This window comes from Rhinopithecus roxellana, chromosome 1 (assembly GCF_007565055.1).
Source record: "Rhinopithecus roxellana isolate Shanxi Qingling chromosome 1, ASM756505v1, whole genome shotgun sequence".
In the NCBI taxonomy this organism is placed as follows: Eukaryota; Metazoa; Chordata; class Mammalia; order Primates; family Cercopithecidae; genus Rhinopithecus; species Rhinopithecus roxellana.
In genome coordinates, this window is record NC_044549.1 from 129605203 (window position 1) to 129630985 (window position 25783).

The following is a 25783-nucleotide window of genomic DNA, read 5'->3' on the forward strand; positions in this document are numbered from 1 at the left end:
GATGATTGTGAGGCTCAGGGATAATGGGAATATAGTAGGAGCTGAATTGAAAGCATTCTGATTATTTCCGTGGTCACTATTGCCGCCCCACCACACCTGATTGCAGCCCCTGGTGCTACACCAGCTACATTTGCTTCGTGTGACAGCAGGTTGTGGACAAGACTGCCTTGACCACTAGACTGCAAGCTCGCTGTGGGCCAGGCTAACGATTCGCCCCCAGATCTCCCAGCACTGGCACCGAGCCGGCACTGGGGGCGCTCCATGACTGCAGAATAAGTGGAGAAAGCGACAGGGATAAACGTAGAAAAATAAGCACAGACAGACGGAGAGAGGGCAGCCTGGGAGGCAGGTTTTTCCGGTAGTCTACACCGAAGGACAGGGAGGGCGGACTCAGAATCGCGGGCTGGGGCCTGGCTCGGGAGGCGGGGCCTGGCTCGGGGGCGGGTCTTGGCGCGGACCCCTCTCCGGTCCGTCAGCGAACTTGCTCCGCTGGCTCAGTCCGCCCGCCGCTGCGCCCCGGCGTGCAAGTGAGCCTGTCAGCTGCCCCGCGGGCCGGGGTGCGGAGCCGACATGCGCCCGCTGCTCGGCCTCCTTCTGGTCTTCGCTGGCTGCACCTTCGCCTTGTACTTGCTGTCAACGCGACTGCCCCGCGGGCGGAGACTGGGCTCCACCGAGGAAGCTGGAGGCAGGTGCGTAGCGGGAATCCAGGTTCGGGTCAGAGGAAGGGAGCCAGGTCCAAGGACCGGGGCTGGGAATCGGAAATTCGGGTTCCGGTATCGGAGGCGTTGGGAATTGCGGTTCTCTTGTTGAACTGGAATCCGGGTCTGGTATCTGGACCCGCGTCCACACGGTCTCGGACAGGAGAGTGAAATGAGAGCCCGGTCCCGGGCCTGACTGGGACCTGTGTGGTGCCGGCTGCGGGGTGTGCAGGGCGTCACGCCGCAATGCCTTTGGTTGGATGGATTTGCCGAGGGAGACGCGGCGCTGAGTCTGCCCGCGCCGTTGCTTTCCCAGTCCCAGCCCTGGGCCCCATTTACAGCCGACCTTCGCCCCGGTGTGGGCCCCCAGCCCCTTCAAGTCCACTTTCAGCTGCCTCTCCTCCACCCCACCCCACTTCCGTCAGGTCTGCCCTTGAGACTTTAGACGTTAGGTCTTCAGGAGAAATGTTGCATGGACAACTTTAAATTATTCACAAATTAATTATCGGCTCTGCCCCTCTTCCTGGTTGTCTCTTTTACTTTTTTTTTCCCCCCCCCTGGGCTGGAGTCTCGCTCTGTCACCCAGGCTGGAGTGCAGTGGCGCGATCTCGGCTCACTACAACCTCCTCCTTCCGGGTTCAAGCAATTTTCCTGCTTCAGCCTCCCGAATAACTGGGGCTACGGGCGCGCGCCACCACGGCCGGCTAATTTTTGTATTTTTAGTAAAGACGGGGGTCTCACCATGTTGGCCAGGCTGGTCTTGAACCCCTGACCTCAGTTGATCCGCTTACCTCAGCCTCCCAAAGTGGTGGGATTACAGGCGTGAGCCACCGCGCTAGGCCTACTTTTCCCATTCTAATGAACGACTGGTCGAGGCAGGAGGCAGAGCAATACTTACGTGGCTGGTTTTTATGAGGTGCTGCATACTCTTTAAAGTGCATGGAAGTGTGCCTAGTACAGCATTGTGTGGTCAAGGGAATTACTGATATTGACTATTAAAGCAACTGTTTTCGGCTGTTGTATTCTTTTGCTGTAGCTAAGAAGGCTCTGCTGTGGGTGTGGGACATACCAAGAGAAGCATTCTCATGAAAAGTGGGAGGGTTTGCTCATCATTAATCAGTGATGGATTCAAGGGCTGTTCAGATGGTAGAGGCAAGGTAGCCTTTATACTGTAACCTTTGGACAGGATTCAAAGTGCACTGAGGACCAGGTTAAGAGCAGAATGAAATAGTAGGCTCTTTAAAGAGTTTGATTCAAGCCTGACATATTCTCAAAAAAGTTACGTTTGTAATATGGGATAGATATACTTTCCTGAAGAATCTTTAATTGGCTTTATAGTGAATGCTAAAAAGTCGTTTTACTTGGCACCTCAGGAACAGTTTGAAATCTGAATTTTTCTTGGTTTGTGGGGCAGGCAATGTCCTTGAAAGGAAGGCAATTTAGGACATTTAGAACTTGCCTGGAAATGAATCCATTTGCCTCTTAAGAACAGATTCTAAAATCCCAGAGCTAAAGGGGAACTTAATGACTATTTAGCACCAACCTCTCATTTTTTAGATAAGGAAACAGACCCAGGGACTAGTCCAAGGACATACAACAGAAAGTAGCAGGGTTGGGATGCTAACCCAGGTCTCTTGCTTCCAAATTAGGGCTCTCCTGTCTGTCTCTGCAACGTCGTTATCAGGTCGTCTGTCACTGGGAGTGTATGTGTTCCCAGCAGACCAGATGATGGGCATATTTATAAACCTACTCTGAAAGGAAGACACAGCGAGTGACTCTCATGGGCACTGGGCTGATCTGAACTCATGTTTCCATCTGCTTTTCCAAATCCCCAGGTCCCTGTGGTTCCCCTCCGACCTGGCAGAGCTGCGGGAACTCTCTGAGGTCCTTCGAGACTACCGGAAGGAGCACCAGGCCTACGTGTTCCTGCTCTTCTGCAGCGCCTACCTCTACAAACAGGGCTTTGCCATCCCTGGCTCCAGCTTCCTGGTCAGTGTCCTGCCCTCCCTCCAACCCTGTAAAATTCAGATACTCCCTTGTAACCTCCTGGGATTGTTGTGTGGGGATGATTAAACGTGACAGGGGGTGTAGCGGGGCTGGCACACAGTGGCCCTCAGCGTGCCTACTGTGGGATTGAGCACTGAAGGGGGAGACACTGACAGCTTCCTTTTGTACTGCTTCCCTCTCCTGCCCCAGCATGTTTCTCTCCTCTAGGCTGAGGCTGGACCTGCTCAAGCAGTCTCCTTATCGGAAACTGGAAGAAAAGCAGACATGTCCAAGAGAGGCAGGGGAGGTGTGTGGGGCTCGGGATGTGGGGCTCGGGGTCAGGGGCTGACTCCTTGAGGCTTCCCTGTGTCTATCTTCTGTCTTGAACTGATTCCTCTTCAGGGTTGGGAGCCAGCTGCTGCTTGGTGGGGGCTCCACATCCAGACCTGAGGATGAACCCTGACTCTGCCTGCTGTGGTCTTGGGGAAGATACTTAATCTCTCACCTGCAGAATGGGGCAAGGATGGCATGACTCAGGGATGTAGTGAGGATTACACAGGTCATATAGTCAAGCACTTAACACAGTGCTCAGCAGCTCCCCCTCTTCCCGATACCAAGGCTTCCTTTTACTTTCTGTCTTGGATCCCATGTTTTGTTAGGATGATGTCTAGCAGCCAAAATGCATTTAGGAAGTATTGGTTCACTTTTCCCTTTTTCTTAAACCAAAACGTCTTCAAGTGTCGGCTAGAGCTCTGGTCAACATGGAACCCCCGGTATTAGCATACTACATGGATGTAATTGCAGCACAAAGCAAAGAAACAAGACATCTTATATAGCTTGTGTGGTCCCACCAAGGGAAAATTCATGGTTTGTGTTCATCTTTTAAAATAGTAAAAATAACTTGTGAGTTTCATTTCTACTTTCTTGGAGCCCCAGTGATTGCAGAATCTACCACAGCCACAGATCCCATTTAATTCTCTCCTGCCCCCTGGGGCTTTTATCCTTATCCTCATTTTCAAAGTGAAGAGACTGATGCCAGGTGTAGTTCCCAGTCTTTTCATGATTTTTCATTCACTTCTTTAAATGGCAATTAGGACCTGGGGCAGTGGCTCACACCTGTAATCCTAGCACTTTGGAAGGCTGAGATGGGAGGATCACTTGAGCCCAGGAGTTTGAAACCAGCCTGGGCAACACAGTGAGACCCCCATCTCTACAAAAAATTTTAAAAGGTAGGTGGATGTAGGCCGGGCGTGGTGGCTCACACCCGTAATCCCAGCACTTTGGGAGGCGGAGGTGGGTGGATCACGAGGTCAGGAGATGGAGACCATCCTAGCTAACATGGTGAAACCCTGTATCTACTAAAAAATACAAAAAATTAGCCGGGCGTGGTGGTGGGTGCCTGTAGTCCCAGCTACTCGGGAGGCTGAGGCAGGAGAATGGCATGAACCCGGGAGGCAGAGCTTGCAGTGAGCCGAGATCGTGCCACTGTGCTCCAGCCTGGGCGACAGAGCCAGACTCTGTCTCAAAAAAAAAAAGGCCGGGTGTGGTGGCTCAAGCCTGTAATCCCAGCACTTTGGGAGGCCGAGGTGGGCGGATCACAAGGCCAAGAGTTCGAGACCAGCCCGGCCAATATGGTGAAACCCCATCTCTACTAAAAATACAAAAATTAGCCGGGAGTGGTGGTGGACACCTGTAGTCCCAGCTACTTGGGAGGCTGAGGCAGGAGAATCGCTTGAACCTGGGAGACAGAGGTTGTAGTGAGCCGAGATTGGGCCACTGCACTCCAGACTGGGAGACAGAGTGAGACTCCGTCTCAAAAAAAAAAAAAGTAGGTGGATGTGGTGGTGTGTGCCTACAGTCCTAGCTACTTGGGAGGCTAAGGCAGGAGGATCCCTTGAGTCCAGGAGTTCGAAGGTGCAGTGAGCTATGATCATGCCACTGTACTCCAGCCTGCATGACAGAGCGAGATCCTGTCTCTTAAAAATAAATAAATAAATAAGGCAATTGGGTTTTAGCTGGAAAAAAGCAGTGAAGGAGGAGAGAACCTATGACTCTCAGGCTCCAAGATGAGGTTGCTGGTAGCTGCCAGATGGTCACATGCCTGAGGGTTTGTTTTCTTTGCAGAATGTTTTAGCTGGTGCCTTGTTTGGGCCGTGGCTGGGGCTTCTGCTGTGTTGTGTGTTGACCTCGGTGGGTGCCACATGCTGCTACCTGCTCTCCAGTATTTTTGGCAAACAGTTGGTGGTGTCCTACTTTCCTGATAAAGTGGCCCTGCTGCAGAGAAAGGTAAGGGGAGGGGTCACTTCTGAGAGCTGGGACCCCAGAAAGTCACCACGTGCATGGCCTTAAGAGAAGCAAGTGGCAGGGATTTCCCACAGTGCTCTTCCACGCTGTCTCCGGAGGTCCTAGGGGTTCTTTTGATGTCTTCAGGAGACATGGACCTGGGATCAAATCCCAGCTCCATCATTACCAGCTCTGTGACTTTGGGCGAGTTCTTGACTTCTCTGATCCTCAGCATCTCTATTTTAAAATGAGGAAAACAATCTGTCCCTGAAGGGTTGTTGGAAGAATTGGGAACAGATTATGTAAAGTGTCTAGAACAGTGCCTGGCACCAGCAAGTTTTCAATACCTGGAAACCCTTTCTGCTTCTTAACAGCTTTCTTCTCTTTGGCTACAGGTGGAGGAGAACAGAAACAGCTTGTTTTTTTTCTTATTGTTTTTGAGACTTTTCCCCATGACACCAAACTGGTTCTTGAACCTCTCGGCCCCGATTCTGAACATCCCCATCGTACAGTTCTTCTTCTCAGTTCTTATCGGTAAGATGCCAGTGGGGTAGGTTTGAGTCTTCAGAGCTGTCACACTGGGGGTCTGCCCTGGGTTATTGGCCACATGAGCATGTGCCTGCTTCTGAGAACACAGGCTCACAAAGTGTGACTTCAAGCCTTAGGATCTAAAGAAATGATTCCTGATTTCAGATCTACTCAGGCTTCAACATGAAAACCCATAAAAATACTTTTGGACTAAATGAAGATTGTTCATTGCATGGCTGTATGCGCTGGGCACTGGGATTAGAAGAGATAGTCTGTGTAAAGTATACAACTTGGCCCGTAGTAAGTACTCAGTAAATGCTAGCAGGAAGAGCAGGGTTGGAATGAGGGTATGTGTCCATGAGTTTTGAGTGGGGACAGAAGAAAGGAGCAGAGCAAGGGACTTCCTGTCTGGTTTTTGGCCACTGTTTTGATTAAGTTCTGCCTTAGGAAGAGCTGGCATCAATGAGGTTCCTTCCTGCCTTTTGACAATTGCACAATTGCACAACCTACAGCAAGCTACTTACCCTCAATGGGCCACCTGGCTAGGAATAGAGCAGTGTTTCTCAAAGTGTGGGCCTTGGGCCACCTTTATCAGATTGGTAGGGTCAGGGGGCTTGTTGAGAATCTAGGTTTGGGGCCTCCTCGAGACCTACTGAATCAGAATCTTGGGAGTGGAATCTGGGAATATGCATTTTAATCCAGTTCCTAGTCAGTCATTTTCAAACTGCAAACCCAGTCATTCTCAAACTGCAAACCTATTAAGAATCGCCTGCAAACCTATTAAAAATCACTTGGAGGCCGGGCTCAGTGGCTCACACCTGTAATCACAGCACTTTGGGAGGCTGAGGCGGGTGTATCACTTGAGGTTGGGAGTTCAAGACCAGCCTGGCCAACATGGTGAAACCCCGTCTCTACTAAAAATACAAAAATTAGCCTGACGTGGTGGTGTGCGTCTGGAATTCAACTGCTTGGGAGGCTGAGGCAGAAGAATCACTTGAACCTGGGAGGTGGAGGTTGCAGTAAGCTGAGAGGATGACACTTCACTCCAGCCTGGGTGACAGAGTGAGGCTCCATCTCAAAAAACAAAAACAAAAAAAAAACAAAAAAAAAATCACCTGTGGAGATTTTAATCCCTAAGCTAAGGCTACACCACACATCAACTAAATCACCTCTGGGGTAGGACTCGGATCAGGAGCTTTTGATATTTTCCAGGTGATGCAAGTAGTTAGTCCCTAGAAGGGATTCTGCTGGATCCTGAGTTTTGCAGGTCTACTGAATTAGACGATATCTAAAATTTCTCCTTGCCTTTGACAATTATATGACCTCCAGCAAGCTACTTGCTCTGAAGGGGCCACTCATCCAGATAAGGGGCTGGGACTAGAGCAGTGTTTCTCAAAGTAGGGGCCTTGGACCACCTTTATCAGAGTGGTAAAGTGCTAACATCCTGTAAGATCAGTGACGCTGCTTTCTGCATACTGGAAGAAAACCACCCTCCTTAAGCCTAATGCAAGGATCTCTTTCTCTTCAACCTTCCTTAGAGCCTAGAGGGAAAGACGATTCAGGGCTTCTAGGTCAAACAGAGCAAAACTGTGGTTGAGCAGCTGCTATTAATAGGGGATACCTGAGAGAAATGGAGATCTTAAATAGAAGCAAGATCTACCACAGCCAATTCTGGTCATAGTGGCTTTCAGGCAAGTGCCTCAGGCCCTCAGCTAGTGGGGGTTTGCAGCTTCTAATTACCTAGGTGGCTTGGCAAGATTCTGGAGGCCAGGCTTCCTGTCCCCTGTCTCACAAGCTGTGTGATCCCAAGGGGTCTGGGATCTTCATCTCCTGTATGCTTCCTCTCCTATGGAAGAGGAATGGACTATCAGAGGGTTCCAAACCAATCAGAATCTCGGGGTGGGAGTGGAGAAGGGGCTTTTAAAATACAGGTTCCTGGGCACTACCCCAGAACCAAGTAACCAGAATTTCTGGGGTGGAGCCCAAGGATGTGTTTTTAACAGTGTCACCAGCTGATTGTTCTGCAGCTAGCCTGGTCAGCCAGTCAGACTTTTGGAATACAGTAGATTTGATGACATCTTTGAGACAGTGCAGAATGTGAATAGTACTTCTTTTAAAAAACTGTTTGTCAGCAATGGCACTTCTCTCTTTACTTTGGCTGTTGGGTACTCAGAACCAAATTTGGGGCCCACTTTTAGCAAACAGGTGAACCTTATGCATTTTTCTAGTAACTGTACTCCCTGATGTCTTGTATTCTTCTGCACACGTTTTGCTTTTCCTATTTGAAATTTTAATTAATTAATTAATTAATTTTTGAGACAGAGTCTAGCTCTGTCACCTGGGCTGAAGTGCAGTGGTGAGATCTCGGCTCACTGCAACCTCTGCCTCCCAGGTTCCAGTGATTCTTCTGTCTCAGCCTCCTGAGTAGCTAGGATTACAGGTGCATGCCACCACGCCCGGCTAATTTTTGTGTTTTTAGTAGAGACAGGGTTTCACCATGTTGGCCAGGCTGATCTCGAACTCCTGACCTCAGGTGATCCACCTCGGCCTCCCAAAGCGCTGGGATTACAAGCATAAGCCACCATTCCTGGCCCTATTTTAAAATTATAGTAGTATGTATTATTTGTGTAAATATCTCAAGTTCTTTTGTTGAACAAGACAGGTATATATGGGAAGTGAGGAAAGGAGGGAAAAGAATAGAAAAGAAGGAAAGAAGGGAAAGAGTTAATATGTGTAAGGGTCAAGAGTCAAGCAAAAAAAAAAAAAAACTGTAGTCACTGTTCCTGGTGACATTTCTGAATTATTCTTTTCTTAATTTTGCTGCTGTTAGTAACAGGCACTTTTCCCTTTTCTTCTTGCAGGTTTGATCCCATACAATTTCATCTGTGTGCAGACAGGCTCCATCCTGTCAACCCTAACCTCTCTGGATGCTCTTTTCTCCTGGGACACTGTCTTTAAGCTATTGGCCATTGCCATGGTGGCATTAATTCCTGGAACCCTCATTAAAAAATTTAGTCAGAAACATCTGCAATTGAATGAAACAAGCACTGCTAATCACATACACAGTAGTAAAGACACGTGATCTGGATTTTCTGTTTGCCACGTCCCTGGACTCAGTTGCTTATTTGTGTAATGGATGTGGTCCTCTAAAGCCCCTCATTGTTTTTAATTGCCTTCTATAGGTGATATGGACACTGTACATCAATGTGCAGTGTTTCTTGTCAGAAAGCACACTCTGCTCTTGAAGGTGTATTACATCAGGTTTTCAAACCAGCCCTGGTGTAGCAGACACTACAGTGGATGCCTCCTAGAAAATGCTGTTTGTGGCCGGGCGCAGTGGCTCACACCTGTAATCCCAGCACTTTGGGAGGCCGAGGCGGGTGGTTCACAAGGTCAGGAGTTCAAGACCAGCCTGGCCAAGATGGTGAAATCCTGTCTGTATTCAACATACAAAAACTAGCCAGGCGTGGTGGCATGCGCCTGTAATCCCAGCTACTTGGGAGGCTGAGGCAGGAGAATCGCTTGAACCCAGGTGGCAGAGGTTGCAGTGAGCCGAGATCACACCACTGCATTCCAGCCTGGGTGATAGAGTGAGACTCTGTCTCAACCAAAAAAAAAAAAAAAGGAAAATGCTGTTTGTATTATATTTTGTGGTCTAATAAGGAGCTCAGGATAGTCTATTGTATTTGCCTCATGCCAGCCCCTGAGCTGCCTTGGGAGAAGATGCTGACCATCCTTGTCCAGAGTACCACTTTTGCAGAGTGACAGGCTGCTGGGACAGATGTCCTCCTGTTGCATCTTTGTGGATGTTTAATACTGATGATGACATGGGAACCCACATCACTGACACCGCTCTTCATCTTCTGTTAGTCTCTTGAAGAGCATTTCTTTTGTACTTTGTTGTTGATGACCTACCTCGTCATAAGCCAAGTGAAACAAGTTGACGAACTGCCTAGGAATTCCACGTATTGCTCACATGCATGATGATTTCTGTCATGCTCTTGTGTTCAGACACACTGATGTTACCATGTATGTCAAACCTACTTATGATTGCATGTCCTGACAGTTAAGCTGATTGCAAACAGACTATTAAATATGAATGGAGCAAACGCTGTATGTTATGGATATGTTCTGGAGAAATTCTTATCCATCTGGATGGGGTAGGGCCCTTGACTCACCTGAATCAGATGACCAGGCAAACATTTTATCTGTCCTTTCTGCAGGAATCTCTTCTGTGTCATGCTAGGAGAATGAGTTCAGTATATGAGGCCATCAGGCAGTATACCTTCTGAATGTTTTTCATTTTTTTATTTGCTGAGAGTAACCAAAGAATAATTGCATCTTTTAATAATTGTATGTCTTAATTCAAAGGGAAACCTTGGCTTCTGATAACTTTGTTGTGTTGTATCTTAATGCGCTAAGCTGGCATTACTTCCTCTAGCTGCAGTATGGAATTGGCACAGACCTGGATGAATGCTTCCAAAGACAGAGGGACCTTGGCACCTAAACTGACCAGCCCTGTGATCCTGCACCCCGCAGGAGTATCTCATCAGGACTTACCAGACCGTGGCTCTTGGGCATCATCTGCTGGGTTGATGATTTGGTTTGGCCAAGGGTCTTGCCAAGACTTTAATCTAGGCCTCTTGTTCTACATGAATTCTTGGGAATACTCATGTTCCATAGGGAGAGTGCATTCCCAGGTGATGGTTTTCGGTTGTGGTATGATCCTTTCACACCAAGGATTTCATTGATGAAAACGTGTTTCTTTACAAGAAGCCTTGATAATGAAGTGGGGGAAGGAGGCAGCAGACTTTGAAGACTGTGGCCCTTGGTGTTCTGGAGTAGGGAGAGGGAAGGAGAAACGCATTTTCCACAGCATCGCAAGTGTGTGCCCTTTGCCCCTTTTCAGGAATCTTAGATTTGCCTCCCTCCCTCCACCCCAATGATTTTGCAATAATGTGCCTTATCAGTTGTGAGTTTACAGGCAAAGCAATTTCCCAAATAAATGGATATAAGTATTCTGTGTGGTGCTTGTTTGAACATGTTGCTAACTTTCAACTACCCTTGCCAGTGGAAATTAGGATTGGCTGAAAATCAGACAGTCCAAAATGGTGTTTTAAGCTTTCCACTCTCAGGATGCTTCTTACCAAAATAATTTATTGGAAGCCAGATTTTCATCTTCTTTTTCTCTCTCTGCTCCCCGTATAGTGGGGTCACTAGTAACAGGAGTAGCTACCAGATGGGCAGCAGGAAAGTATAGGGAAGAAGCAGAGTGCTGGTCTAACCTTTGCAGAATACTCAAGAAGAGGCTGTCATCAAATACAATGATGATTGCCTCTTCCTTTCGTGGCTGTGTCAAATATAAGAATCACAAACTAGCTTTCTCCATTACCTGTTTTTTGTGGCTGCAGGAAACCCAGTCATGGAAAGTCTTCCTTTCCCTTAAGTTCTGACAAGTGCTGAGATTGTTAAGGCAGCTCTCGGGACACAAACGGTACATTTAGAAAAAGACAGGACTAGAAAACAGTGAAGTACACTTTTTGTTTAATTCCATGCATTTGTTTGCTTTGATAGTCATTCTTGTTCCCATTGTTGTTCAATACAGAGGGGGAGCCGGCATGAGAAAACACTGGGAGCTGGGGACTGACAGTACGGGAGACCAGAGGGGAGGCAGGTAAGGACGTTCATTTGGAGACTTAACCACAAAAGAGAAATGCATTTGCCCCAAGTCCATAGGAGCTCAAATTATTGTAATAAAGCATCAAAGAGGGTCTTCCCACTTCCAGAGTCTGGGAAGTGGTCACTCTGGAGGTGAAGAGCCACTGGGGTGATATGGGCAAGATGGGCCATCTTCCTAATAGCTTGCACGTGCTGGCCGGGGTTCCCTTGGCCTGCAGTCACTGGAGGACCCTGTCCACCTGGTCACTGGACAGCAGCCTGGGGCCGGGAGCCAGCGATCCCTGAGTGCTGTGAAGTGGCTCTGGAGAGCAGACCTGGGATGCTGCCGGGAGCTTCCTTACAGTGGTCTTGCCATCTGCTTAGGGCTCTGCTCTGTGAAATCCTGCCATTATACCCTGGCCACATGACACTTAACAAAAGCCTTAACCCACCTCTTGTTTCTCAGAGCAGTGATTTCAGAGCTCCCCTCTGTAGCCACCTGTCCCTGAGAAATGCTCCAGGTTCCACAAGGGTCCTCTGCTTAGCCTAGTTCAGTCCAACTTGAATAGGCATTTGCAGTATCAGTTGTAACATGCAAACAAGCAGATTAATATGACTTGAATGTGCCAGGCTGTGAGGCTGGTAACACTGGTGGTATGAGTATCCTGGGATGTTTGTCCTATGAAATCAGCAAAGAAGAAACATTTTGCTGCCTGGAAAGGCACTAAATTCATACTGACAGTACAAGTCAAAGTCTCGAAAAGAATGTCACATTATTTTCGTACATGAGTCTCAGAGTCTAAGAAAGAAGCAAGTAACTGGGACTTATATTAATTTACTGTTTATAAAAGGTGAGGGAGGACCATATTCATTCAACAGAATGAATATGAATTTGGAATTGGATCCATCAGTGATTGGTGTTCCTTCCATTGGAATTGTTGTCCAGAAGGGCAGTGGGTGGAGGGAAGTGACCTTTCCCCTTTCAGTGGTACCACCCTTGACACCACAGGTGGAGCCATAAGAGAACACTATAGCGCGAGCCTGTCGTTCTCCCATTGGGGCTAACTCAAGCTCAAACAGCAATTTCAGTCAAGTGGTAATTGTTGCTCCAAGTGCTATGTTGAGAGGTTCTGAGGCTGTGTCTCGGCTCAGTAGGGAAGATACAGTGCTCAATACATAATGTTGGTCTTGGTCTTGGAGGGGGTAGATGGTGGTAAGTGGTAGTATAATATTTTGACTTCTGGCTCAGTGGGAAAACAAAACATAGCACACTCTACTGCAGAGCAGGGCAGGAATTCTATGGATTATAAATGTTATGTTCTGGAGAATTCAGTTCCAGGAAGTTGAAGTGGGACTGTTTAAGAAAAGGAAAAAAAAAGTTGAGACATAGGACACTGAAGAAAAAAAGAGTAAGTCATCTGATCAAAAAGGATGCATTTATTCTTAAAGGATGCCAATGTTCCCCAGTGGGAGAGGGCATTTAAAATAGTCTGGAGGCTGGACGTGGCAGCTCACGCTTGTAATCCCAGTACTTTGGGAGGCCAAAGAAGGAGGATCGCTAGAGTCCAGAGTTTGAGACCAGCCTGGGCAACACAGGGAGACCCCCATCTCTACAAAAAAAAAAAAAAAAAAATTGTTGTGTATGGTGGCACACACCTGTGGTCCCAGCTACTCAGGAGGCTGAGGTGGGAGGATCACTTGAGCCCAGGAGGGTGAGGCTGCAGTGAGCCATAATCATGCCACTGTACTCCAACCTGGTGAGAGAATGAGATCCTGCCCGCCCCCTCTCCAAAAAAACGTCTGGGTTGGTGCCAGGCAAACCCCAAACCCAAGCACATATATTACTTAGAAAAGGAGACGGAATAATTTAGCATGATGAAGCTCTACAGGAGATGAAGCTCTACAGAAGCTCTAAATCCTACTCAAAATGTCTTTAATTCTAGAAGGATAGATTTGTTGATGCCAACATTTTAAAATACAGTATCTCAACTTCAAGTAGCTAGATGAAGATGCTAGTTTACAACAGAGCTGGCATCTTCATCTTTCTAAGCAGGAGCTCCCCACCATCTTGCAAACAGGTCTAAACTTAAGTGGTGGTAAGGTCCATTATAATTTCCAAGTAGATACAGGCTTCTCAGTCCCTCTGCAAAGCAATTTTAAAAGGAACTGTTATCCAGAGCATATGATCTAGAAATAGATGGAAATCAGAACAAAATGCTCATCTGTAACCCAAATTAGAACTCATCATCTTGCAGTCAGTCAAAAACAGATGCTAACTGAACATGGACATTCATCCCAAGGTGGTGAAACTTTCCATCAATGAAGCAGCTTGAAATCACAGTCTTGTGAGGTTCCTGGAAGCACTGTTGTAGCACTTGTCGGGACTGAAGAATTAGCTCATAACTTCCCTGAGCTCTTGATTCAACACTCTTCAGATGAGTGTGGAGTCGTTCTCAAAGAAACATACATCAATTCAAGATTTTCCTGGTTATCACAAGGCAGGCAGCAAAGGACCAGGCTGGGCTAGAAAAGGTATTTCCCTTTTTAACCTCCACTAAGGACATTATTCTTCTCTGAAACCTAGTCAGTTCTACTCCAAAAAATGTATTCAATATGGACTCTATTCAACTCTCAGCTATACAATGAATGACTGAGATTCAGCCACTACGTACTACCCTAACATACTCATAACAGTTAATCCAGATAAGGTGTATGATGACAATAGTGTAACAGATAATCAAGATGAGAATTCAAAAAAAAAACTGATCAAAATTATGAGGTATCAGGGGTAGGTTTTCTAGGAAGACCATCACTGAAAGATGTAAGATAGAAGCTGACCCTCATGTTTCTCTGTTGCCACTAAAGGTGGGCAAGAATTGGACAAAAGTGCCAGTGTTTCATGTTGGATAGAAAGAAGACATAGAGTTGTAGCATCTCAGTTCCAAGGAATAATGAACCAGAGAGATATGCAGTACAGTGAGATCTGAAGTCAGAGGATGGAAAATATGGCCTTTCAAGATATTTTTCCAGTGCTTGGTTCTCTAAGTGACCAGGCCTCCTTCTTAAAGTTCTTTAGTCTTGTTCTAGGATGACATCACAGTTAGGCATTTTATGTCATGCCCTACATGTATATACAGTAGTCCTCCCTTATCTCTGGGGGATACATTCCAAGACCCCCGGTGGATGCCTAAAAACTCTGGTAGTACCAAACCCTACATATACTGTGTGTTTTTTTTCTATACTTACATATCTATGATAAAATTTAATTTGTAAATTAGGCACAGCACTCTTGCCCTTTGGGGCTATTATTAATCAAGTAAGGGTACTTGAACACAAGCACTGTGATACAGTCAGTCATCTGATAACCGAGACAGTCGCTCTGATCACCGAGACTGCTACTAAGTGACTAATGGATGAGCAGCATGAATATGCTGGACAGAGGGAGGATCACATCCAGGGCAGCAAGGGGCAAGATCTCATCATGCTCCTCAGAATGCCGTGCAATTAAAACTTATGAATTGTTTATTTCTGGAATTTTCCATCAAGTATTTTTGGACTGTGGTTGAGCATAACTGAAACCATGGAAAGTGAAGCCATGGGTAAGAGGGGACTACTGTATACCATTTCTTTTTTCAGTCTCCCTGCTACTCCCCACTAGGAGAATAAAGATGGGAGAATAAAGAGGTCTGGCAGGAAGGAGATTGCAAACTATGTTGTCAGTTCTTGAAATGAATCCGTGAGCCCTGTGTAGAAACCCTCTAGGTCTGTTCCTCTCAGGACATTAAATCATTCTCTTTTTATTTCTAATATAGTCCCATGATTTTATTTCCTAAGAAACTTTAGAAAGTTTACAGCTTTTGAACTATATGTCCATCCACTATTTGACATCCTGGGGGTTATCGGCCCACCCAGGAGCTTTCATGATCAGGTCAAAATCACATGTATCCATTGGGCTTCAGGGCAGAACATGCATCCTCAGATGATTGTTGTACACAGAAAATTAGGGAACACAGCTAAGATCAATACCAGGGAGCTCCCAAATGGCAGTTCCATTTTCATTCCTTCATTAAAATCATAAAATCCATAATAATTCCTGGTTAGCAATAAACACAATCATTGTGCTACATCATAAATCACACCTTCTGATCGACAGAAAATGAGAATAATATTATAAAATAAAATAACAATGATAATAATGCCATAACTTAAGATCTTTCATGTAGTCCAGCTACAGAATTTTTACAAAATGGAATAATTTAATGCAAACAATACTGTTCTTTGTATAAATTAAACATTTTCCTTCATCCTACCTAAGAGCTATAAATCACAGACACTACATTTTAAATCAATGTATCAACATAAAGTGTAAACAAATGGATCAAACAAGCAAAAGGAATTCTAAATTCCCTCCTGCCTTTCCTTTTTGGCTGATACAATCAGTGAAACCCAGAGGAGTGACAACATTTTCATGTGCATTGGAAATGGTTTAACAGCTGTCTGTGCAAGTATTTCCTAATGTCCAACATGATGCAATGTCAAAGAGTCCAGCGAATCTAGAGAGGTTGTTTGACAGTCATCTATCTTGGAGACAGGGACAGGTACTAGGTCAAAATCTATTTGTACATAAACTTCTAAATAAAATTTTCCATAATGCCAAGGCACCGTGAAGTACCTTGGAATGCTTTTCAGAGCCCATGACCCTGGAGACAGGCAGGACCTCATGCTTTTGGCAAATGTAAAAATCTTTCCTATCTCTGCTCAGCATCACTTGTTCTTTCCACAAATGTTCAAATCCAGTTCCTTAAAACTGCATTGATTTGGAGTGAACTAAAAGATATTTTACAAGTAGCATTGAACAAAAATGCTATGGTGCTGGGAGAGGAGTTGCCTTTTGCAGGTTGTTTGTTTTTGCCTTTATTTTGACAGTGGTAACCAGTCATTAAGACTTCTAAGATAGGCTGGGCACAGTGGCTCATGCCTGTAATCCCAGCACTTTGGGAGGCCGAGGCAGGCGGGTCACCTGAGGTCAGGAGTTTGAGACCAGCCTGGCCAACATGGTGAAACCCCGTCTCTACTAAAAATACAAAATTAGCTGGGCATGGTGGCGGGCGCTTGTAATCCCAGCTACTCGGGAGGCTGAGGCAGGAGAATCGCTTGAACCCGGGAGGCGGAGGTTGTAGTGAACCAAGGTTGTGCCATTGCACTCTAGCCTGGGCAAAAACAGTGAAACTCTGTCAAAAAACAAAACAAAACAAAATGACAACAAAAAAACAAAACAAAACAAGAACTTCCAACATAGAAGGAGCTAGTAAATAAAAACAAAGGGATGGTTTGGGCTCAGACATTGTATAGACACATACATCCTAGCTGCCTTCAACGTCTGCTCTCCTGCTTGAATCAATATGACTCAAGTAGACAAGCAACCTAGTTCCAGAGAAGGGTGATTCCATCTTCTCCACGTAGCTGAACTGAGTGATCCTGAGAATGGAGTTTTATAAATTCCACGTTCGCTTTCCTAACACCGTTGTAGATGTTCTTCCTCTCTTACCCTTTTCTCCTCCTCAGTACTGCCCCCCAACCTTTGTTCCTACAGTAAAAGTGGTCAGCAGACAGAAAGGAAATGAGCTACAAGGAAATGGCACTTGAGTATGAAAGATCAACACATTGGGTCAAGGTAGCACATTTGTCAAGGTCATGACAGTGACAGCACTAAAAAGGGACGTATTTGCCAGAAACAAGATTTGACGCTATCTGTAAACCTCACTACCAACTGCTGCTTAAACATTTAAAAACATTTTGACAGCTTCCACATATACAGGTTTGTTTGTTTTTCCCTCCTAGAGGAAGCACACGCCCTTGAAGACGTTGGGTGCGAGTATCTGGTCACCAGACTTTTCTAGGTCATTTCCGTAACCCACCTGGACAAGCTGGTTGAAGTGAATATGATCTGTTCACAAGTTGCCTGGAATGGCTTTTCTTTTGCTGTTCTTTGTGTTCTGAAATGTTAAATGTCTTGCTCTGGCTCTTCTTTAGTCACTTATGGCCAAAAGACCTGGTCCCCTGTTCAAGCAGCAATAATACCTCCCGGCCCCACAAATTCCCAAGGATGTTGCTCCTAAATTCCACTTATTTCTTTTTTTCTGTTCTTTTCTTTTTCTTTATCTCTTTTTTTTTTTTTGCAAGAAATTATTGTATCTCTATCTCATATATAGTTCACTCTTTACAGTACAAAGTGTTAAAATGTCGAACAAAAATAAATATCAATGTTACAGTAGCTAGAATATTCAATAAAATAGATCCCTGCCATTCTTGATTGAAATGTTCAGTGAGACTTAATTTCATTTGGATATTATTTTCCAGAGATTTGCGAAGTTTCATGTTCCTGTTATTGCAGCTCATTTCTAGGGGGTGTAAAGATGGGGTAGTCTCTCTTCCCAGACAAAATGCTGGGAGAGAGTGGGACGAGTCTGGGGGTGGGGTGGATCTGAAATGCCAGTATAGTCACGAGATCTTCAGGACGTGTATTCCTTCATTACCAGGTAGCAGAGCTGTAGTGTTTATTGGTCCTAACTGTGGCATCAGAACACTCCCCATCTGAAGAGTCACAGTCCGATTCTTCAAACTGCATAGGGTTCTGCAAAGGCAAGACAAAATAAAACCTTAATTCATTTCTATAATCACTCAGTAAATATACACTCAGTAAATATATGTCAAACACCTCCCACGCAACAGGCACTGCGCTTGGTAAGGGGGCTACAGAGGTAAATGAGACCAGGTCCTGTCCTTGTGGGGTTTATGGCGAAAGAAAACACATAAAGATGATGATGATGATTGCTACGACAGTAATAACAGTGCGCACCACACCACCACTTCCGTAGCGTTTGCTATGCTCCAGGCACTGTTGTAAGTACTTTATTTATTTATTTATTTAGAGACGGAGTCTCACTCTGTTGCCCAGGCTGGAGTGCAGTGGCGTGATCCCGGCTTGCTGCAACCTCCGCCTCCTGGATTCAAGTGATTCTTCTGCCTCTCAGCCTCCTGAGCAGCTGGGATTACAGGCGTGTGCCACCACGCCTGGATACTTTTTTGTATTTTTAGTAGAGATGGGGTTTCACTGTGTTAGCCAGGATGGTCTTGATCTCCTGACCTCATGATCCGTCCACCTCGGCCTCCCAAAGTGCTGGGATTACAGGCATGAGCCACTGTGCCCTGCGGTAAGTACTTTATTAATACATCTGTTAATCCATTTAGTCCTCATGATAACCCTATGAGACAGATGCTATTACCATCCCCTTTTTACAAAGAGGTTAAGTGGGTTGCCCAGGGTCCCACAGTAAGTGGAATGCTACGATTTGCATTCAGGCAGTCAGATTCCAGGGTATACACTTGCAACCACTATGCTAGCCTGCCTCTCCAAAGGCAATCCTGAATATGAAATAAAGTGCTATATGTCCTATGATGGCATCATCCAGGGAAGAGTCAGGGTATGGAGTGGGGAGGCTCAGACCTTTAAAATAATTTTTTTTTTTTTTTTCCCAGAGACAGGGTCTCACTGTTGCCCAGGCTGGAGTGCAGTGGTGTGATCACAGCTCACTGCAGCCGCAAACTCCTGGGCTCAAGAGATCCTTCCACCTCAGCCTCCCAACTAGCTGGGACTGCAGGCATGTACCATCACACTCAGCTAAATTTTTTTTTTTTTTTGTAGATGCAAAGTCTTGCTATCTTGCCCAGACTGATCTTGAACTCCTGACCCTGGAGTGATCCTCCTGCCTCAGCGCTGGGATTACAGGTCTGAGCTACCACACCTGACCTGGGCTCAGACCTTTAACCATGTTGGGAGATGGGAGTGGGAGGAGGGGATGTTTGAGTTAAATCTTGACGTGAAGGGTTCCTGAGCAGTTCAGTGTGTGTGTGTCATTTGGGAGAAACTGCCTCATTTCTAGGAGCTCTGTTGATCTCTGTACTTCTGCTTACTTCTTGGAGGCCTGATATGCTTTGGCTCTGTGTCCCCACCCAAATCTCATGTTGAATTGCAATTCCCAGTGTTGGGGGAAGCACCTGGTGGGAGGTGACTGGATCATGGGAGAGGATTTCCGCCTTGCTATTCTCATGATAGTGAGTGAGTTCTCATGAGATCTGATGGTTTCAAAGTGGGTGGCACTTCCCCCTTTGCTTTCTCTCTCTCCTACCACCATGTGAAGGCATGCTTGCTTTCTCTTCACCTTCTGCCATGATTGTGTTTCCTGAGGTCCCCCAGCCATGCTTCCTGTACAGCTTGTGGAACTGTGAGTCCATTAAACCTCATTTCTTCATAAATTACCCAGTCTCAGGTAGTTCTTTATAGCAGTGTGAGAACAGACTAATACAAGGTTACTGTTATATCTTATTACTAAATGAAAATTGTAAAGGCTGTAGAGCCTTGAACCCCAAAGAGCAAAATAGGGAACAGTGATGGGAGAAGGGAGAAGCCCCCACCTCATAGCCACGTTCCTCCACGCACAGCTTGCCCAGAGACATCTGAGTCTTCACACGGCGCACGGCACACTCCTTGTCAGAGAGCCCATCTGAGTGTGAGGATATGTCAATGGGAATCTCTGGCGTCTGAGACAGCAGGTCGTCTAGCTTCTCCGCCAAGCGGTCTTCAAGTTTATCAGCTAATTCATCAGGACTGTTTGAGTGGTCACTGGTATTTCCCTCCTCTCCATCAGACACAGAGAAATTCTCAGAGCTAAAGGTTGAATATGACTGGCAGCTGCTGATGCAGCGATGGGGCCTAGGACCAAGAAGAACCAGGAGAACTTAGTCAGAGGAGCAACTACTTTCCTTTCCTTATCTGTCACTCATAGTAGTGGTAGGGATAATCTAGTTTTCTTCCTGCCATCGAGGAGGCCTAAGAAATCAAGATAGGTAGAAACTGTTTAACTTTTAACATTAAAGCAATGGACTGAATTTTATCCACCACGAAATTCCATGTTGAGGCCCTAATACCAGTGCGACTGTATTTGGAGTCAGGGCTTTCAGGAGGTAAATAAAGTTAAATGGAGTCATAAGCGTGGGGTCCTAATCAAATAGGATTGGTGGCCTTATAAGAAGAGGAAGAGATTCTCTCCATTCCTCCCTCCTGCCCTCTTTCAACATGCATGTGCAGGGCAAAGACCATGTGAGGAAACAGAGAAGGTGGCTGTCTGCAAGCCAGGAAGAGAGCCCTCAGCAGAAACTGAATCTGCTGACACCTTGATCTTGGACTTCCCCAGCTCCAGAACTTGAGAAGTAAGTTCCTGTTGTTTAAGCCATCCAATCTGTAGTATTTTGTTATGGCAGCCCAAGGTAACTAACACAAGAAGGAAATTTTAATTTCCCCTTTCATTTTGTTTATATATTTATGTGACTAAACACTACACTCCAAGCTGATGGCTATGACTTGTCTTTGAAAAAAAAAATCAGCTTGTCTAATCATATTATGTACATGTATGCATGGTATGGAAATGTCCAAATTGAAATTATGCCTCTTATTTAGAGTCATAGATTCTCACAGGTGAAAGAGACTTTGGAGAGTCTCTGGACTAACTCATTTCCCAGATGAGAAAACTGGAGCCAGAGAAGGGAAGTGACTTGTTTAAGGCCACACCATGAGAAAAGGCAGAGCTGAGGTTTGGGCTGGGTCTACACACACTTTGATCAGTGTCCTTCTCTAACCCCCATCCCTCACCTCCCCGTCAATCTACCCCAGCTTCATTTCCCAGAGCCCAGTATCCACTGGGCATGGTGACCTTGGAGGCCCAAGTGCCTTCACTACCTCTGTTGACCAACCTCCAACAGAAATGAGCTTGGAAGGAACATTCACTCTGCAGCTGTGGGTGCTGCCCAGCCAGTTAGTAGCTCATTCCAGTCAACATTTGGGTTTGGCTCTGATGAGCCAGAGCTTCTGGGGAGAAAATTTGCAAAAGTTCCTCACTTCCTTCCTATTGTTTATAAGCAGCTTAGTAAATAAGAATGATATTAGCTTACACTGGCTTAAAAAACATAAGAAAACAAATAATAAAGACTGCCTTTTTCTTTTGCCATTGTCTGATCTTTCTGTATTTCTTAGTACAAAGAGTTTTTTTTTTTTTTTTTTTTTGAAACAGAGTCTCACTCTGTTGCCCAGGCTGGAGTGCAGTGGTGTGATCTTGGCTCACTACAACCTCTGCCTCCCAGGTTCAAGCAATTATCCTGCCTCAGCCTTCTGAGTAGCTGGGACTACAGGTGTGCACCACCATGCCTGACTAATTTTTGTATTTTTAGTAGAGACGGGGTTTCACCTTGTTGGCCAGGCTGGTCTCAAACTCCTGATTCAGCCTCTCAAAGTGCTGAATTAGATTAGAGGTGAGATTAGATTAGAGGTGTGAGCCATAGCACCTGGCGTAGTACAAAGAGATTTTATGCCATATGACCTAGGCCTGGCTGATGCCCAGGCCACGTGATGGGGTGAGTTGGTGGGGGGTCGGGGGGCAGATCAGGGATATATAAGAAGAGGCCATAAAGAGTCCAGGAATAGCAGGGAATGAGAACAGATTTCAATTTTGTGCATAATGTGGGGATCCAGAATATAATTTATCAAAGCGCCAGGAGTCCTTTGGTTTGTAGGGAATTCCTATTTTGGGGCAGGTACACAAAGCTTCCTGGGGAGACCTTCTCGGCTCACTGCAACCTCTGCCTCTTAGAGCATTACTCTTCAAGAACACAGTGTCTATTAACAGAAAAAGACCTCTTGGTAGGAAAACTATCTTCTCCTCTACATTAGGGGCAGCTTTTATTTTAGAAGTATGGGGAGATGGCCCTTACTGACTCCTAGAAGGAGTATTATTATCGCTATCTAAGCAAGAAGCTATTTCTAAGGCTGAGTTGAAGGTGGACTCAACTTATCTAATCATATTTAACTTGAGGGATAAAATCTAAGGCATGGGGAATGCTATGGACTGAATTGTCTTCCTCCCAAATTCATCAGTTGAAGCTCTAACCTCCAATATAATTGTATCTAGATAGACCCTCTAGATAGGGTCTTTAGGAGGTAATCAATGTTAAATGAGGTCATGAGAGTGGGCCCCTAATCCAATAAGACTGTGACCTTTTAAAGGAAGGAAGATCTCTCTCTGCCATGTGAGGAAACAGCAAGAAGGTAGCTGTCTGCAAGCCAGTACAAGAGCCCTCATCAGGAACCCTCATCATCAATGTCACCTAGAACATTGATCTTGAACTTCCCCAGCTCCTGAATTGTGAGAAATCAATTTCTGTTTAAGCATCCAGTTTGTGTAACAGAAGCCTGAGCAGACTAACACAGGGAGACACACTAGAAACCAACACAATTACCCATAAAATAGCGTGGCCATCTGTCACAAACTGCCCACTGTATTCTCAGTTGTAATCTTGAATCTGTATTCATGCTTCTCATCATGAAGTTGCTGTAAAATGAATGCTGATGAACTAGGATCTGCTGTGCATGAACAACTGCCAAAACGTGGCAACAGGAAAACATGAACACAGTGAGTTCAAAGTTGCCTATAAGGTGGCTGCCAGGGAATCACCTGTGGTTGAAAAGCAGGTGTGGTAAACTTAGGATTTTTTTCCCCATTCCACTAAAAGCAATCATGTGCATTTGTTGGTTTTACCTTTGTCTTCGTGGAAATTCAACTTCACTATCTACTTCCCCTTCTTCCTCTTCTGAGGAATCATCTCCACTCTGAGGAGAACAAGGAGAAAAGAGTTTTATTTATTTTAGTGTCACTCTCTCTCACCCCATCCCCACTATCTGTAAAAAATGTAATTATCATCAAAAGGCATTCATTTAGTAGTAGCTTGCTGAATGTCATCTTTAAACATACATGTCCTCATTATTCATTTAGCAACTTTTCCAGGGTACCTGTGATGGCAGCCTGCATTAGATGCTGGAAGACGTGTAGAACTGAGTGAAATTTATCTCTGTCCTCAGGGAGGTGATGGCTCCATTAAAGTGTCCAGAGGTGAGTGATGGAGAGGGAAGTTGGAGAGGAGGTCTTGGATTTGGGGGCTGTCTCTTGTAATCATTGTCACTAGTGGTTCCAGGCTCTGTCATAGAAGTGATCTTTGAAATCCTCAAAGTCCAACAATAACTTTTTCCCTTTTTATATACCAATCCCTTTTTCACTAATATTATGTGGTTGGATAGACATTTTTGAGGGTCAGACTATATCCTGTTTGTACTGTATGCCTCACTCCATTAATACAATTCTGCATACAAAATTGGTGTTATCCCTATAAATATATGTAATTATTGTTTGTCAATTAAAAGAAAGGACTTAATGCATTTTTATTGAGTCAGCATGTTGGCAGCAGTAAGAGAGCTCTGGCTGGGACACCTGAGGCCCCATGATTGCTGGGGCTTCGTGGTTGATCTGGAAGGCGGGCTAAGTGTCCTGACTGAGGTGATCTTCCTTTACAGATAACTCATCTCAAACCAAGGGCATAGGAGCAGCCATACTTAAGATAAACTGTCCTTAAGCACAGCATCACGATATGCTGGATTACCCAATCACTTGTAAGGTGGGTAATTGGGTCCAAGGAACTGTACCAAATATTGAGAATAATTTACCTTTTTAAAAGTCAGTTCTAAAATATCATGACTCTTACTCACTTGTATTCTGATATGCTTTTTTTTTTTTTAAATAGGAAAGACAGAGATGAAGTTATCCTGACTGCTGAGATGAGCAGTTCACCCTAGGAGGACCTGTGGGACTATGTTTTGGTCAAGAAAAGTTGAGCTGCTCTGTGGGAGTGAGGTTCCAATGAAGCCAAATGTACAAGGTATGTGTTCTATGGCCTAAAGACCTGTAGATGATATCACAACGGCATGAGAAAGGTTCAAAGATATATGTTATCTGGGGGAGCCTAGGGGATGGGGTGACTGCTAAAGGGTGTGGGGTTTGTTTCTGGGGTGATAAAAGTGTTGTAAAATTGGTCATGGTGATAGTTACACAACTCTGTGGATAAAAAGCATTGAACTATACACTTTAAATGGGGGGACTGTATGATATGCAAATTATATCTTAATAAAGAAGTTACCGGCCGGGCGCAGTGGCTCAAGCCTGTAATCCCAACACTTTGGGAGGCCGAGACGGGTGGATCGCGAGGTCAGGAGATCGAGACCATCCTGGCTAACACGGTGAAACCCCGTCTCTATTAAAAAATACAAAAAAACCCTAGCCGGGCGAGGTGGCGGGCGCCTGTAGTCCCAGCTACTCGGGAGGCTGAGGCAGAAGAATGGCGTAAACCCGGGAGGCGAAGCTTGCAGTGAGCTGAGATCCAGCCACTGCACTCCAGCCTGGGCGACAGAGCGAGACACCACCTCAAAACAAAAAAAAGAAGTTACCAAAAAATATAAGTTACTGGCCATTGGAGTTGGAGGAGCAGAGAATGGATTGGCCCAAATCAACTGCACCAGCTGAAACACAATTATTTATTTATTTGTTTGTTTACTGAGACAGAGTCTTGCTCTGTTGCCCAAGCTGGAGTTCAGCAGTGTGATCTTGGCTCACTGCAACCTCTGCCTCCCAGGTTCAAGTGATTCTCCCACCTCAGCCTCCGAGTACCTGGGATTACAAGAGTGCACCACCATGTCCGGCTAATTTTTTTATTTTTAGTAGAGACGGGGCTTCACCATATTGGCCAGGCTGGTCTCGAACTCCAGACCTCAGGTGATTTGCCCGCCTTGGCCTCCCAAAGTGCTGGGACTACAGGCGTGAGCCACCGCGGCCAGCCCCTGAAACACAATTTAATCTCTGGGACTGCTTAGTCAGTACAGGAGCAGCAGTGTAGGTGGAGGGGGAAATGCAATTCCCAGACCACAGCCCTCAGCTTCAGCTGCTTTTCTACTCAATGCCTAGTTGACCAAACATACTCATTACATTTTATACCCTTTCATTCCTTCAGCTAAATTCCTGATGAACAATGATGATGAGATGAAACCATACTTAGAATTGGGTGGGTGTCTAGCATGTTGTAAACATTTTTCATACATCATCTTCTTTTTGACTCATAGCAAGAAGAGCTAATACTTTTGGAAAAGTGCTATGTTCCAGACCCTGTTTTAAATGCTTTGTATGTATTCATGCATGTAGTCTTTATATCAACCGATGAGGCAGAGTCCAATGTTAGGCCCATTTTATAGACAAGGAAACTGAGGTCCATAGAGGTACTAAGTGGAAGAGCCGTGGCTTTTTTTTTTTTTTTTTTTTTTTTTTGAGATGGGGTCTCACACTGTCGCCTAGGCTGGAGTGCAGTGGTGGGATCTTGGCTCACTGCAGCAGCCACCTCCCGGGTTCAAGCAATTCTCTGCCTCAGCCTCCTGAGTAGCTGGGATTACAGGTGCCTGCCACCACGCCTGGCTAATTTTTGTATTTTTGGTAGAGATGGGGTTTTACCATGTTGGCCAGGCTGGTCTTGAACTCCTGACCTCATGATCCACCTGCCTCGGCCTCCCAAAGTGCTGGGATTACAAGCATGAGCCACCACGCCCGGCCAAGAGACTGGCTTTAAAGTAAGATCTGTCTGACTCCTAGGTTCATGCTCTTAACTGCTATGGTAGTCTGCTTCCCAGCTGACAAATCCTAGGCAGC

General features: G+C 45.6%; 2 protein-coding genes and 1 long non-coding RNA gene across 3 annotated transcripts in view; 2 read left to right on the top strand and 1 right to left on the bottom strand.

Annotated features, from left to right (window-relative positions):
• The first annotated feature begins 474 nt into the window (after window positions 1-474).
• TMEM41A (transmembrane protein 41A) lies at window positions 475-10516 on the top strand. Its single transcript, XM_010376593.2, has 5 exons — window positions 475-689; window positions 2534-2687; window positions 4809-4970; window positions 5363-5501; window positions 8357-10516. The coding sequence occupies exons 1-5, from the start codon at window positions 571-573 to the stop codon at window positions 8575-8577; spliced, it is 795 nt and encodes a 264-aa protein (XP_010374895.2). The 5' UTR covers window positions 475-570; the 3' UTR covers window positions 8578-10516.
• A 506-nt stretch (window positions 10517-11022) lies between these two features.
• MAP3K13 (mitogen-activated protein kinase kinase kinase 13) overlaps window positions 11023-25783 on the bottom strand; it is a 71853-nt gene continuing 57092 nt past the window's right edge. Inside the window, exons 12-14 of the mRNA XM_030931050.1 lie at window positions 22802-22872; window positions 19629-19926; window positions 11023-17787 (exon numbers count right to left, since the gene is read on the bottom strand). Coding sequence (XP_030786910.1) covers window positions 17686-17787; window positions 19629-19926; window positions 22802-22872 — 471 coding nt within the window. The 3' untranslated portion in view covers window positions 11023-17685. The remainder of the gene's footprint in view (window positions 17788-19628; window positions 19927-22801; window positions 22873-25783) is intronic.
• LOC115897632 overlaps window positions 23093-25783 on the top strand; it is a 40626-nt gene continuing 37935 nt past the window's right edge. The window contains exons 1-3 of the long non-coding RNA XR_004057393.1: window positions 23093-23152; window positions 23611-23711; window positions 23838-23972. This is a non-coding gene — a long non-coding RNA (uncharacterized LOC115897632). The remainder of the gene's footprint in view (window positions 23153-23610; window positions 23712-23837; window positions 23973-25783) is intronic.